Here is a 15501-nt window from a genome sequence, read left to right as displayed (position 1 = left end):
CGTGCCTCTTTTCGCTGGAGTGCATTGAGCTGCCATGGCACATATCTGGACCCTGCGATCACAACCGGTTATCCTGTTCGTTGTTTTACCTCGCGTACTCTCTGGGCTGACTTATACTGACAGAACTGCAAGCGGAGGAGAGGAGGAGCAGCTATTGCCTGCGAGGCCGACTTGAGGACATGCCGATGACGAATGGGAGAATTCTCCATAACTGCTAGGCCCGGTTTTGAAGCTACTGCTATTAACGGGGCTCTTCTACCCATTTATGAACGCCGATTGGAGCACGGGAAAAAGCACAGCTCGGTATGGAGACTGACATTTTTTCAGTAGTGTGGGACGATTGCGCATTGCTGCGAACTTTCGGCATGCGTAAGGGCACTTTTAGAACTTCTGTGACTGCTTTTCCTGCCCTGGACGCACATAATCAAATGAGAGCACCCTCACAGATGGGAGCGAAGTGGCAATAGCTCCTCTAGGAATGTATATTATATGCCAACGGGGGGGCCCAAAGACACAAAGCGGGGAGCTACCGCGTTCATCGGGAATCATTTGGGTGGGCAACTCTACTGTTAGGAGCTGTCAGTGATGCAGGGGTAGTCCAACATCTCTAAGCTGCTTGCTACGAAAGTTGTAGACTCTAGGGAACGTGCAGAAGGTGATAGTGGATGGCTTGCTGCAAGGGGGTTTTCGACTGTGGTGGGGCCATGATGGACACCAATATCCTTCTTAGGCCCAGAACATCCAGGGACACAGTAGTGAAAGCAGGAAACGGTAACTTTTCAATGGATGCTGCAAAGCACTGGTGACACAAGGGACGTTTTCACTCACATCCACGTTGGATGGCCGGAGAGGGTTCTGAACGCTCGCTGTCTTCAGGAAGCACTGTCTGTATTTACGGCTGCAGCAAAGGGAATTACATTCCAGCCAGAAAACGTTGGTATGTTCAATGCCATATAGTTACCTGGGGGAACCAGCCTACCCTCATTTGATGCATGGCTCATGAAGCCATACACTGGCAGTTGAGACCAGTGTCAGGAGCTGTTCAACTACAGGCTGATACAGTGACCGGATAGTGGGTAGATGTGATTTTAGGCGTTTTAACGGGATCGTGGCGATCTTTATTATTTCTCAGATCCTTCAGTCCAATCACAATTGTTCGCCTTGCTCTTGCTGCTTGCTGTGTGTCCACTGTCTTTGTGGCTTATGAAGGGGGAGACATTTATGGTGTGATTTGGGTGTGTCGGGAGGATTGGGCAGTATTCACTTAGCCGTCTGAGTACTGGTGGCTATTGGACCAGGGTCGTTTAGAGAGCCGCGGCCTGGAGGCGGCGGATCAGAGATGCCTTGAAACTGAGTTTCAGCACAGCCCGGGTTACAGGGTGTGTGATCTGATTGCTATACCCCTTGATTGAACCCTTCCGCTTGATGGATTTCTCAGTGTAAGGCAACGACCCCCTTTGTTACGTGGTTGGCCGAGGATTTCAATTCGTGTCGCTCGTTTAGTCATTTCTGATTCGCTTAAGGAGGCGCTTATGGAGTCTGTTTCCAGATCGTTGGTGTGTTTCCTGTACTATATTTCCCGTGTACGCAACCCACCCTCCCCTTGTCTGGTATCTCTTCATTACTCAAGGAACTATAAAAAGCATGAGGATTAGAAAGGCGACCTGGCTGCTGTGCTTTGAAAGGAGGGGGCGCGCGGCCATGAAGCAATGGTGTGAGGGTAGTTCCGCCTGTTGGCCGTTGAGACGTTCCGGAGGGGGCGGTGGGGAGTGGCGGTGCAGAAGCTGTGGCCCCGGGTTCTTACCGATCTGGGTGCGGGGGGGATTGGGACGTGGGTTGCAGGGAGTGTACGGGGCTCATGCGGGACTCTCTAGCTGCGCGTCGCTTCCGCGATCCACATGGTTGGAGTGTATGTCGATTTTGAGCACGCGTGCGATGCCGGTGTGTATCTCGCACGTGGTTCTTCTGCTTAGCCCTCTTTCAGATGGTTGCACTGGCATCTTTCCATGTCTTTGCTACACATCCTCCAATCTTTGTTTATTCCCTTCTCATTCGCGTGATCCTTCAATATTCTTGTGACTTTGGTCTCGCGTCTCCTTCTTCTCCGCCGTATTCGGGCGCGCTGCTCTGTGTGGATGGCCGTAGGTGATCCTGCAGAGATATGTGCAAGCTGCATGGGAGGCACAGGGTGAGTGAGTACCCGGAGGCCAATAACGTCGATTTCCGTCCACATGAACCCTAATCCGAGTTATCACTATCGAATTTAGCGCTACTCCTCTCGTTTGGGAGGAGTTCCGAAATCGATTTAAGGAGCCGTTTAAGTCGATATTAATGATGACGTCGTGTGAACGGATACAGCGTTAAATCGGTATATCGGCCATTAAACCGATTTAAAGTCGCAGTGTAGACCTGGCCTGATATGCTAACACCAGCTTCAATGCCTGCTATAAAATCAACAGTTTATAAGACAGACACCACCATTTTTATAATAGTTTAATTGAAATACTTCAAATACAATAAAAGGTTTCTCTAAATCTTCCAGGTAACGAGATCCATATGACTACACAAATATTACTGGTAGAAACTGTTTTTGTCTGGTGCTTCAAAGAACAAGTTTTTTCTGTTAGCCACATCCACTATTGTGGTGTTTTGGTGCTAGTATAGCAACACCTAAAGGTCCCCACTGAGATTGTGATCCCATTGTTCTTGACCTTTTGCAGATGCCTAAGAGATGCAGTCACTACGCTAACAGCTTGCATTCTAAATAGACGAGAAGGAATATATCTTCTGTCTTGTTTCACAGATGAAATGACTTGTCCAAAGTCACACAGGAGGTGTGTCAGAGCAGTGATTTGTACAGGCCTTGAGTTTAAGTCCAGTGCATTAACCATAAGATCATCCTTATTCTCTAACAAACCACAGAAGGAACTTTGCTTTTTAGTACTAACATGGTGCAAAAGTTGTTCATAATGTTTAGACAGTAATGTTTTCACTTCAGTGTGAATAATTTTAGTGATTAACTTTTAGCCATTAAACTTGCCTATAACATCACTTCACTGTCTTCTATAAGGTGCCACAGGATTCTCTGCTGCTTTCACTGTTTTGGACGTTCCTGTTTCTCACATAATTCTGTTCTTTTTAAGACTTACCTTGATATGTTCAGATTTTTAACAGATGCAAATACTTATCCTTATACCATACAAAATTGCCAAAAAGGGACCTTGCATAGTTAAGAACTCAGAAAATGGATTATATGCCCCATACAGAGTGACAGCATGGGCGGCAAGTTCTCTGGGCCCATGGTGCCTGGGCACCAGGAATATTCCTGGTCTGGGGCCCAGCTCCAGCAGTGTTTTGAGACCGGGTCTCTCACTCTGCCCTGCTTTCCGCACACGGGTGGTCCCCCTGCACATCCCCTGGGGCCTTCACCCACCACTGGCAGTGCAGCGGAGATAAGAAGCTTTCTGCCTGCTCGCTTCACATGGCTGTCCGACCCTCCCTGCAGCCCCTGGGCAGGGTGGGTCTGTGTCTACGTGTGCTGCTGCCCTAAGTGCCCTTGTGGCCAATAGGAAGCTGCAGGGGCAGTGCCTGGGGGTAGTAGCATGCAGAGGGGCCCCACCAGTCCGCCCAGCCTAGGAGCCCCAGGTAAGCACCACATCTCCCTCCCACTCCCTTCCAGAGCCTGCACCCCATAACCCCTCCTGCACCCCAGCCCTTGCCCCGGCCCAGAACCTACACCAAAACTCTATCCCAAAGCCTGCACTCCCTTCCCCAGCCCAGAGACTGCACTCCAACTCCCTCCCAGAGCCTCCACTCTGCACCTCAGTCCCCTTCCCCAGCCCAGGACTTGCACCCTAGACCACCTCTCCTCACCCGAACTCCCGCCCAGAGCCTTTGGTGGGGGGAGGGGTGCGCAATGCAAGTTTTCATGGGTGGGTCCTGGGCACCACCAACATTTCTACAAACCTGCCGCCCCTGAGTGGCACATAGTACTAAAACATATATAGGATTGATGTCTTGGATTTAAAAAAAGTGTAATATTTGGTGTTTGAGAAATATGTACTCATGTAACTGAAAGTTCCTGTAAGGGAACACCAGCAGAGAGCAGCATGCTCTTGTCTAGGTAGAAAATTGACACTTCTACCTCCTCAAAGAATTGAGTTTATTGGGGTCCTTCTAGATTCTGAGTTCAAGAACACTACTGCAGAATGAACTATGACAATTCATGGCCTATGTCTGATTCTGTGGTATCAATCTTAACATGGTCATGTATGCGTCAGGTTGTTGGACATTATGGCTGAATGCACGTATATGATCTAGCATATCAGACTGTGCCTTTGTCCTCTTCAAATGTGGCTGAAGTTAGTCTATCATCCAGGTTGTCATTTGTTGGACAGGCTAGTCTGAGTGCTTCCAGCAACCCTGGACTCCTTACTGTGGTAGGCAGCTGAATGTAATGCATGCCAGGGCCTTCCATTTGCTTGTTCCTCACTAACCAGGACTATAGACACTGATGCCTCCTCAATAGGCCAGGGAACGCATCTCAGGACATTGGAAATTCTGGGCTTGTGGTCAGAACAGGAAGCTTCCCTGCATGTCAACATCCTGGAACTTCAAGCCATTTATGATGTCTCATGAGCCTTGAGGGATCACATCAAGGACTCAGTAGTTCACATGCTTGCCAACAGCGCTGCCACAATATACTATGTGTGGAAGCAGGGAGGTGCTTGCTCCAGCCATCCTTGTCAGGAGGTGAGGAAACTTTTGGCTGCTCTGCATCAAGGAGAGCATTATTCCTACAGCCACTCACTTATCTGGGGCTCACAACCTCCTGGCTGATCACCTTGGCAGGAACTTTTCACAGAATCATTAAGTGATACCTGAAGTCCAGTGTGCTGAAGTCTATATTTGCAGAATGGGGCCTTCTAACCAGCTATCTGTTTGTGACAAGAGGCAACCAGAAGTACAGTCAGTTTTGCTGTCAAGTGGGTCTCAGGCAGAGCTCCTAGACCAAAGCCTGGCACCTCAGCTGGGGTTTGGCTCTGATGTATGCCTTTTCCCCCCGATTCCAATCATCCCACAAGCCGTTCTCAGACTGAAGTTGGATCATGCCAAACTGATCCTCATTTACTGCTGGGAGAATTCTGTGCCACTGCACATGCACAGCATTCATTTCCTGTGTGGATTTCTTTGCTTACCTGCAGAAAAATGACTGTCTGATGAGGAAGCAAAAGGAAGCTGCAAAAACAATCATGTGCCCCTCCCCAGCAGTGTGGGTATGTCATTTTTCAGGCACCCAGAGCAGCCAGCATAGAGGTAAATCACTGAGCAGGGCAGGGCTGGAGACACCTCTGATGGTGCCAGGTCAGACCCACCCCCCCATCTGCCCAATCCTCATGCATCTGGACCCTCACAGACCTCTCTGCCGAGCCTCACCCCTCCTTCCCTCAGAACCCTTCTGAGGCCCCACCCCATCTTATGGTGGTTCATACCGTGTGCTGGGTTCAGTTGCTAGTCCCAGCTGGGCTGGGGGTGGGGAAGGAGTCCCCTTCCCCTGCAGAGAGCAGCTGGGGCAAACACATCTCCAGAAACTACTCCTGGCTCTGCCCTCCCACCCCAAGATGGACCTCTGGGGCAGGCCTGGCCCTTACGCTGTGTCAGGGTTGGGTGCAGCCTCACAGCCAAGCCTGTGTCCCGGGAGGGTGAGGGGCTGCATGCAGGGTGATCTCCCACCTCCATGCAGCCAGTGGCCTGTGCTCCCCACTGCCATGCTGGAGCCCCCACATTTATTTATTGACCAATAAAATTTGCAGAATTTTGCAGATGGACCATTGGTTTGACCCAATATGGTTGTTCTTATGTACTTCATTAAACAGTTTGAGGCAGTTCAGACCTTGCCTCCAGAGATTGTGGGCCCATTTAGCAAGAGCCCAAGCAATGTTGATAGCATTCTTCAGTGATGTTTGGATGCTGGATGTTTGTAGGGCTGCTTCTTGGCCCACTAGACCTAATTCTTCTTAATCATATTAGTTGACTTGCTTGCTACTTCAGAATAAGAGGAAGTGTCAGTCTGTGTAGATGCAGTGTCAATGCTGCAGTCAGCAAGAGGAAGAGAAGGTACCTAACAATATACAATAAAAGTGTAGGTTAGCATAGCTTTAGCTGTATACAATGCATAGTAGTACTATGATCACAGTGAGAAATCATTCATTATTGATCTTAAAAGCACTTCACGTGTCTTATCAAGTGCTTAAATAGCTAAACTGAACAATAAGGAAAGCGGCAGAAGGTATTTTTTTTACAGAAAACTACTTGGCTATTTTGCTGCTATTACGGAGGTCACACACGCTAAAGATTGCTTTCCATACAGCCTATGTTATAATTAAATTATCATATTTGACGTTAAGTTTCCAGGATACATTTGATGTAATAATGATGCTGGCAGACAATGTGCCAGCTCTTGAAAAGGCCCTCCCTTTTTTATGAACTATTTCTGGTTTATAGAAATGTTTGGTTATTTTTTGAGTGCTCAACTTGAGACCTCTAGCACCTGACTCTTCCCCCCCACCTCAGTTTCCTCTTCCAAGAGATGCTGACATCATGTACTTAGTGGTGTCAACTGGAGTTGTGGGTGCTGAGCACCTCTGAAGAATACAGTTTTTTGCATATTGAGCAGGATACTGAAATGGTTCACCCAAAATTAGTGGACAGACTTGAAAATGTCATTTACTTAAGTTAAATTAGTAGAATACTTGTTGTCTGCTTTACAGAGCCATTGCTATAAAGCACCTTCAGTCAAAAGGTGTTATATAAGTGCTAACTACAACTTGTATTTTAAATACAACTCAGATGAAAATGTTACTTGTCAACCCTTTTGCCTTGAAATATTTGAACAACAGTAGCTTTTGTGTTATTAGCTTGTCTTTTATGCGTAATCTCTATTCCCTGTTACCAGAATCATAAAGCTTTAGATTGAGACAATTCTCTATCTTAACACTCAAAGACTTGCAAAGGATTCATTGGTCTATTTCATAAGTTTATGAAATACTACCTTTAAACTGTATTAACTTCAAAATTACAAAATAGTGTATTACAGATATTTGTTTAAAGACATTGTGACTTACAAACATTTCTCGTGTCTTACAGGCAAAACTTTAAGGAAATATTCCCAGAATTTATCTGTTTTTCTCCTGTAAAAAGAAAAGTAATGTGTTAGCTGTATTTAAACAACAACAACAACCTGGTAAGTAGCAGTTAGCATTTACATTACACACCATGAATACTTATTTCTACAATTATAGGTGCGCATAGAATTTTCATTGAGCCATAATTGGTTACACCTAAGATCAGTGTTGATGCCTCTACACTTAGGAAACAACAGTTACCTCACTTCCCTTTTTCAAATAGGGGAGACTGAAAACTCTTACAAGGAAGAGTTCATTTTTGAGTTTCTTGTCTCTGTTTTCATCTGTTTGAATTTTTCTCTCTCTTAACATCTTTACTTCATTTTCCTTCGAAAGACTTCTTGTCATGCTTAGCCTTTTTCTGGTCACAAAGCATCCTTTTTTCTTCCTCTCTTCCACTGCACAAGGCTGAAGGCTTAGCTTTTATAGTACTCCTAGCTCCTACCTGCAGCGTAAGTTGCAATGATTGGTCCTGAACTCCACTCTTTTTCATATGTATGTAAACCACCCTGCCAGTCCCTCATTCTGATTGTGTCTTGGCCAGAGTTACTTCTCCGTGATCCATGATGTTACGGACACCTATACTCTAAGTGTACAATTTTATTTCTGTGATGAGAAGTTGCACATGCAATATATAGCTTTCAGTGGAAGAAGTAGTAATCAAAACATTCTCATGAGGTTTTGAGTATCGCATAACTTCTTAATCCCAAAATTATTGTAGGCGTGTGTTTAAAATTTATTTTAAGGTACGTATTTGACATAATGACTGCATGGGTTTTTTCCTCCATTTCAGTGACATTAATACAACTATTTTAAAAAATGGAGTTAAGCAGTCCTAGAGATCCTTTTTCCTATTTGTTGGTGTGAAGAGAGTCAATGTGGGCCTATTCTTACTGATCTCACATTTTAACTCTATTTTAAAATGTATTTTTGGTTCTTATATCTAGTCTTGTAGCACTAACTAAAATGAGTCATACTGCATATGTGCTCTTAACTTTTGGTGTATTCTAGTGCATCCAATATTTCTCTAGTCACCACCACTGCTTCATGCCACTTTCACTGTGCCTTTCTCAGTAGCATAAATAATTTTTGATCTTTCTGTAATTTACATTGTAATTTCTAATATATATTCCCCTTCCTGTTAATTTCAAATTGCCAGTGTGTTTCTGGCCAACTAGCAATATTACCATAATACTTACAGGAGGAAAGACAGACTTAATTCCACTGGAATAGTTAGAAAACCTAGTGATGTTTCTTCTTACAAATAGTGTCCAAATAGTGCACTGGATTTCAGTATGTGCATTTATTTTAACGTAAAATGCAAATGTTTGGACATATATAATGTGAAGAATTGAAATTTAATCTTGCTCTACTGCATTTGAGTCCTCTCCAAAGTAGAATCACGTTTTGAGCAACATGCGTTATTAGTGAATATTTATTTCAATCCTTTGTTTGTTTAAAATGACCACTGTCCATGCTGGTAAATCCAAAATTTAATATTACATTTTATTAGAAATTGAGATGTTTTAGTTTTAGATCTCAGTTTTGATCTAATATACTTATGTTTTTTAAAAGTTTCTTGATTATTTTGAAAGTAAAGCCTGTTTTATCCTGGGAAAGATGTTGGAGTCTCTTTTTATAAAGTGTTTTTTTAATAAACACTTGTGCAGTGGTGCTGGTATTTTCAAAACCACAGGAGGGAGCTAAATGCCCAAATCCCACTGAAATTCAATAGCATTTGTGCATTTAGCTCCCTTAATCTTATTTGAAAAGTCCCAGCCTACATGTACAGTATGCATGCATACTTTATAGTGTGTGAGAAGATGCATTTAGTTTGAATTCACATGTTTGTTTAGACATTTTAAAAAAAAAAATCCTGAATCATGGGACATCTGATTTTTCCTCTGACTTAGTCATTTTCCTTTAAGTTTTACCTGCTTCTAAATATGCAGTCTGAGCATTACAGCTCGCTTCTAGCTTACTAGAAAACTGGAATTAAGCCATTATTTTCCCTTTATACATTCACAGGGGAAACTTTGCTTTGTGAAAGTTCATCTAATAGATATTTTATAAATGAGTACTGCATGTTAATACACCTCTACCTCGATATAACGTGACCCGATATAACACAAATTTGGATATAATGCAGTAAAGCTGTGCTCTGGCGGGGGCTGTGCACTCTGGTGGATCAAAGCAAGTTAGTATAATGCGGTTTCACCTATAACACGGTAAGATTTTTGGCTCCCGAGGACAGCATTATATCAAGAGAGAGGTGTAGTTAGAAAATATAAAAGCTATTTAATAGTATATGAAAATATCTTATGATATGGATGAGACAAAAACACTTTCAAATTTATAGATGGTCGATATCTGTGGCTAACTTACATTTGGTGTAGTTCGTAGAGGGTGGATAGCTGAAGCCACAATTAAAAAAATATAGAAATTTTTCTAAAACTTTTTTCAGTCCTATAAACTTCATGTGTAGCTCAAAATCTTGAGAATTGTATCCTTTTTAAAGGATAAGCTTTGATACTTCTATTTTTTTTTATTTTTTGTATTTGCAGCTCAGACATGAGCAGTGCCAGTAACTCGCTGGCACGTGAATTTTTGATAGATGTCAATCGTCTCTGCAATGCTGTGGTCCAGAGGGCTGAAGCCAGGGAGGAGGAAGAGGAGGAAACTCACATGGCAGCACTTGGACAATACCTTGTTCAGGGTCGTGGTTTTACTTTGCTTACTACGCTCAATTCCAACATGGATCAGGTAATAGTTTTCATAGCTTTGAGTGACTTGTAGATTATATTTGCATTACAGCAGTTTGAACTTCTGCTATTGTGTTTTGAAGAAAATGTTTGTGGCAGGATGTGCCTCTTTGATAGGCTTTTCTGTTTGTATTTTCCCTTTGAGATTCTGCGTTTTCTTGTTTTGCATGGTAGCGTGTGAACGAGCATGGTTAAAAAGGAAGTGAAAGACAGCACCCCGTGTGTACATTTGCAATATGCAACTCTTGGGATTTGGGAATTTTTTTTTTTTCTTTAAATTAGCCTCTTAATTTTGAGTAGTGTTCAGAAGATCTTTTGTATCTGGATTATTCACAGTTGTTCTTTGGCATAGGAAAACATAATTTTTAACAAGAATTCATATCGGTCTAGAGCATGAAAGTTACTACTTTGCCAGGCTAAATATTTCTTGTCCATTAAAACAAATGGAAATACAGTACAATTATTTCTATGTAAGAACAGAGTGTGAAAGACAGTAAACTTTGTTTTGTTTAATAGTAGCAGCTTTCTTTCTATCCTTACTAGAAAAAGGACAAATGGATAAATGCATGCTCCTTTGAAACACTAGCTAGATTCACTGACATGGTGGTCTTCCAGGGTCTGTGTTAAAAGATCATGCTGCAGTACTGGGGCTAGAATTTGTAGTTGGAGTGCAGGCCTAAAAGAGATGCTATACAGTGCAATATTGGAAATCTCCTCATCACTGTTCAGAGACTACAGTAATAGAACTTGTCCCCACCACCATATAAAATGTCAGCAAAACTAACAAACTTTTTTTTCACGCAAAATTTTTAGCAGGGGATTTTGACTTTCCCTCAACCAAAAGTCCAAGTAAAAAACTTAAAAAACAAAAAAAAAAAACAAAAAAAAAAAAGAGGAAAGCAGATGCTTACAATTAAGTATCGTTTTTGACAAAAACCCAATTTTCTGTCTCCCTAAAAAAAGCTTTTATGTAAAATATTTTGCCATACCTGTTCAATATCCATGCACACTGTCACCAACACTCTAGAATGTGATCTCCTGTTTTGCATGGCATCTCTGGGTTTTCCCCAGGCTCTCCCATTCAACTAGACTCTTACAGGAATTTAAAGCATTGTTCTTAACTGAAAAGTTAGCTCAGGATAAAAATGTTTTTTCTCAATTTGTTCACTTTGCGCATTTGCCAGCCCTTTGCATTTTCCCAGTTTTAGTCAATTTATCTTTTGCTAAAAGACCCTTATAACATCAATAGGGAGCAGAAAATATGAGTATTTTTTGAAATACATTTTTTTTAAAATGTACATACTGTACTTAAACAGAAATTGAAATTTTAATAAGCCTATTAAATTCAAGATGGTAGTGAAGTCTTTCAGCTAGTAGTTCCTTGTTTGTTTGTGTGCACTTCCTTTCCATAATCACATTTCTAATCTATTCTAATAGCAGTCTCTCATTTAAACAATAATACCATAGTCTTCAGCTCTTTTCTATGTTTCTAAATAATGTCAACATCAGTTAATCCAGCAACCCAGAAATCTTCCCTACAAAGTACACATTTTAATAAACAAGGCAAACAGAATCTCCATAAAAGCAGGTAGTTCTGCTATCTGCAAAACACAACTCTTAATATTGCATTGGTTCTCTGATTAAACTAAGATGCAGTTATTACCTACCTAGTATGGTGCAGATGAAGCTTCATGGTCTTGTTAAGTTATTTGTTTCATAAGTTATCCTGTTTACAACTGCATTGTTTCTAACTTTTGGGTATTGATTTGCGTTTAATAGAAATTCAGACAATTCTAGAACTAGTTCCTTGCAGTATACTGGCTCAAAGGTGTCGAATTTTAGGGCTGACCATTACAAATGCACGTTTACAGTCTCTGTGGATTCCAAATGTTTTTGTAGATGATGGCACCTCAGATTTGTTTAAGGATTTTATGAATCTTTAGAGATTTGTAAGTATCAGGGAGAACAGTAAATTTCCCACTCAAATTTCATAGCTCTTTGTTAATGCTAATTATTTTTACAGGTTTAAATTCCATAAATATCTTGGATTCAGAGCCTTGTCAGTATTCTTATTCCAAGAACATGTTGAAACCACAGTATTGTAGAATATTGATACTATTTGTGTTCATGCTAACCTTCCTCATATAATTTAATGCACAATAGGTTCTAATTAATATCTTCTGTGGGTTAGTTTTACACTCCATGTCTAGAGTGGGTTTACATGTATTACTATGTTTATATTGTATTTGTGGATAAGAGACAGGTGTGGTGTTTGTTTTTTTTTGTTTTTGTTTTTTTTGGGTCATCAGAATTTCTTCATATTTAACTGATGGAAGGATAGGGGGGAGAGATTTTGATGCCAGTTCATTTAGCATAATTTTTAACTGACACTTGTAAAAGCTGTTAAGTGGGCAGCTATTATGGTTTGAGGAACACATTATAACAGCTGTGTATGATTGTCTAGTTTTATTGTTTAGGGGCAACTTGGGCTCTATTATATATTTATAAATATATGAAAATATAATATAGGAATGTTTTTTTTCCTAAACCTGATGTAGGTAATTGCCAATTATGATTTATTGCTCTCTTGTACTGATGCATTGCAAAATGAAATGTGCTGAAAGTGCTTGTAAGTTTCACTTTGTAGATAATTTATTTTATCCTTGTTTTCTACTTAAGTGGAAGACTGGTCAGGAGGAAGAGGTTATGCTATGGAGACTATACCAATATAGCTATGCCAGCCTATGTATACTTGACAGGAAGCACTCTTTTCTAGACATAGCTGTGTCCACAATGACGGTTTTGTTGGCAGAACTGTCAGTTGATGTGGTTTTTTCACACCTCTGACTGATGTAACTATGGTGATATAACTTTTCAAAGTAGAACAAGCCATCATTCCTATCTTTCGCTCCACTGATTCTAGTGATAGTACTAGTCTGCCTGTTTCACTTATATTAAGTGGTATAGGTGGCAACTTTTTTGTAAGAACATCTTTAGGAATCTCTTGCTCTTTGTTATGGGGAGAAGAGAACAATCGAGGTGGGGGGAAGAACAACAAAAGAGAAATAGACTTGACAGGTACACTTTCCTACCCTGTTATGCAGTTTCCCATTGGTTGGGGAGAAGGAAATGGCAAAAAGCAGCCCGAGGAGGGAAGTAGACCTGGGCATAGGAGAAGTGGGTGACAAGGAATTGGAACAAGAGGTATAGGCTGTAATTACCTGAATGGAACCACCACTAAAATGTATATGACTGGTTCCATATTAAGAGTAGTGTTTAATGCATTTAGTTACAGACAAAAAGTATATTAGCCTTTGGGCTGGTCTGCACTGGGGGGTGGGGGGGAGTCGATGTAAGGTACACAACTTCAGCTACGAGATTAGCGTAGCTGAAGTCGACATCTTATTTTGACTTATCTCCCGTCCTCACAGCGCGGGATTGACGTCTGCGGCTCCCTCACTGACTCCACTTCCACCTCTCGCCCTGGTGGAGTTCCGGAGTCGACGGGGAGCGCGGCAGGGATCGATTTTATCTCATCTCATCTAGACGCGATAAATAAATCCCAATAGCTCTCTACCTGCTGATCTGGCGGGTAGTGTGGACGTACCCCTTAAGTTGCAAAGTGAAGCCTTTGAAAGTTAGTAAATGCCAATTCATTGGTTTTCCATGCAACCATAATTCTATGCCATGTGTTTATCTTGTGCGCTGAATGAGGTAGAAATCCTGGGGGAGAAGTCATATCTGATCTTGTAATCAAAGGATATCATTATACATATGTATAAATGGACAACACTTCAAAGGTGTAGCTGAGACATGTGATTTCAAAATAACAGGGAAAAACATTCACTGTAGCTTGCAGTTAACTGTATACTTTACCAGTGGTGCTGCAGGTCCCTCTTTAAAATTTCCACTGAAATCAAGAGATTACACTGTGTAAAGCTGCTGCATAAAAAAATTCATCTGAAAAAGTAGCTATCTTGAATTTATTACACAGACCTACTTATCCTGCTCACGTTGGACTGAAAGCTGTTCATTCCTTTCCAGGTGAAACTGCTAGCAATATATATTTTTTCCCTTTTAATAGGGACTCAGGAGACAGAGGTTCATTTTCCTATCTCTGGAGACAAGCTTCCAAGACCATAAGAACTGACTTAACATTGCTGTTACGTAATACATGGATATTTAACTTGTACGAAAGAGAGAGAGAGTTCTTTTTTCAGTAACTCTGTTTATATTCCACTGAGGGTTACACATGCACACCATGTGCCTGGAGTTGGAGAACTTTGAAAGTAGTAGCTGTTGGTCCGTATGTGTGCCCTGACTTGCGTTGTGCTTCTGTCCAAGGCAATAAAGGGCAGGGTGGACTGATCATGTTTCCAGTTCTTTTTCACTGCCACTTGGTCCAGGTCAGAATGGTCAGTATCCTCATCTCTGAACTTTGAAAAGATCACAGCTGTGATTTAATAACCAGTTTTATCTACAGTTTTTTTTAGTTTATCTTGCCTAGTTTTAGTAGTCAGTAGTTTTTAATAATTAGTTTTAGAATTGAATCGGAAGTTGTTCACCTGAGTCCCCCAGTCTCTTAGGCAGTCAGCAGACTATACCCATCATCTTGGGCTTCAGAATCTGTGCCTCCTGACCACAATCCTTCTGTGTCAGTGATGACCATCAAGCTACCTCTAGTGCCTGGGAGAAGCTCACATTGCGCTAGATGCAGCAATTGCCAGTCCTTCTCCAGCAGAAGCTGGAAGGCTGAGCTCTCATGGCTGAGCTCCAAATTTCTCAGACTGAGACTAGGGAACCCTCTTGAACATCAGCCTGATTCAGTGAGGCATGCACCTCCCATTACATCGTCTGACTCTGGTGCCAGCAGAGCTGACCCCATAGTGGGGCCTGCTTGGAACTTTCAGAAGCACTCCCAGAAGCATGGGGCTACATCTTCCTCTAAATCCAAGAGAATGGATGCTCCCTTCATTTGCTCGGCCCAGAGGGATGGATCTCTCCCAAATCCTGCAGTCACAAGAAGAAGACTCAGAATCCTTGGGATCCGGTGGTCCTAGGCACTGAACTGCCAGTATTGCAATCACTGGCACCCCACAAGACATGAGAAGTCCATACCGGGGAAAGTCCTCAGTGCTTGTGCCAGTGCCTAGGAATAAAAGTACCCCTTATGTTTGGAAGATCCAGATCCAAGTCTGAACCCCAAGAGGTCTTATCCTTACCAGACCCAGAGTGCCATCAATGGAGGCCCCTCCACTTTCAGGGAGATCGTATCCCCTCCATGGGATGTGCCTCGGTTACAGACTTCTTGCCTTTCTCGCAGGTACTATACTCTGTTCCATCAACTCCAACAGTACTGCTTCCAGAGCCCATTTTCTCCCCTTCTGATTTTGAATTGGGAGAAGAGCTGTCCCATCCATATCACACCTGTGCAACATCATGGAGTCATGCACACCCCTAGGAACCGTTGCCTCATCATCCTCAGCCACTGGCACCCCATGCCAGGAGGACCTCCACCACCTCTGGTGGATTCAGCTTATTGGTCATACTGGGGA

At 42.3% G+C, this 15501-nt stretch overlaps 1 protein-coding gene across 3 annotated transcripts in view; it reads left to right on the top strand.

Annotated features, from left to right (window-relative positions):
- LYST (lysosomal trafficking regulator) overlaps nt 1-15501 on the top strand; it is a 206175-nt gene that overhangs the window by 49644 nt on the left and 141030 nt on the right. For 2 of the 3 annotated variants that reach the window (XM_075064170.1, XM_075064168.1), the window contains exons 2-3: nt 7147-7243; nt 9749-9947. Coding sequence is in view for 2 of the 3 variants with exons in the window: in XM_075064168.1 (XP_074920269.1) it covers nt 9756-9947 (192 nt within the window). In the remaining variant the exon portion in view is untranslated. Of the gene's footprint in view, nt 1-5262; nt 5317-7146; nt 7244-9748; nt 9948-15501 lie in introns of those variants that run through there. The other variant, XM_075064169.1, reaches the window with a different exon arrangement.

The sequence above is a fragment of the Chelonoidis abingdonii genome, chromosome 3, assembly GCF_003597395.2.
Source record: "Chelonoidis abingdonii isolate Lonesome George chromosome 3, CheloAbing_2.0, whole genome shotgun sequence".
In the NCBI taxonomy this organism is placed as follows: domain Eukaryota; kingdom Metazoa; phylum Chordata; order Testudines; family Testudinidae; genus Chelonoidis; species Chelonoidis abingdonii.
Note: the sequence above shows the minus strand (reverse complement) of the source record. Positions and strands in the feature narration are given on the sequence as shown.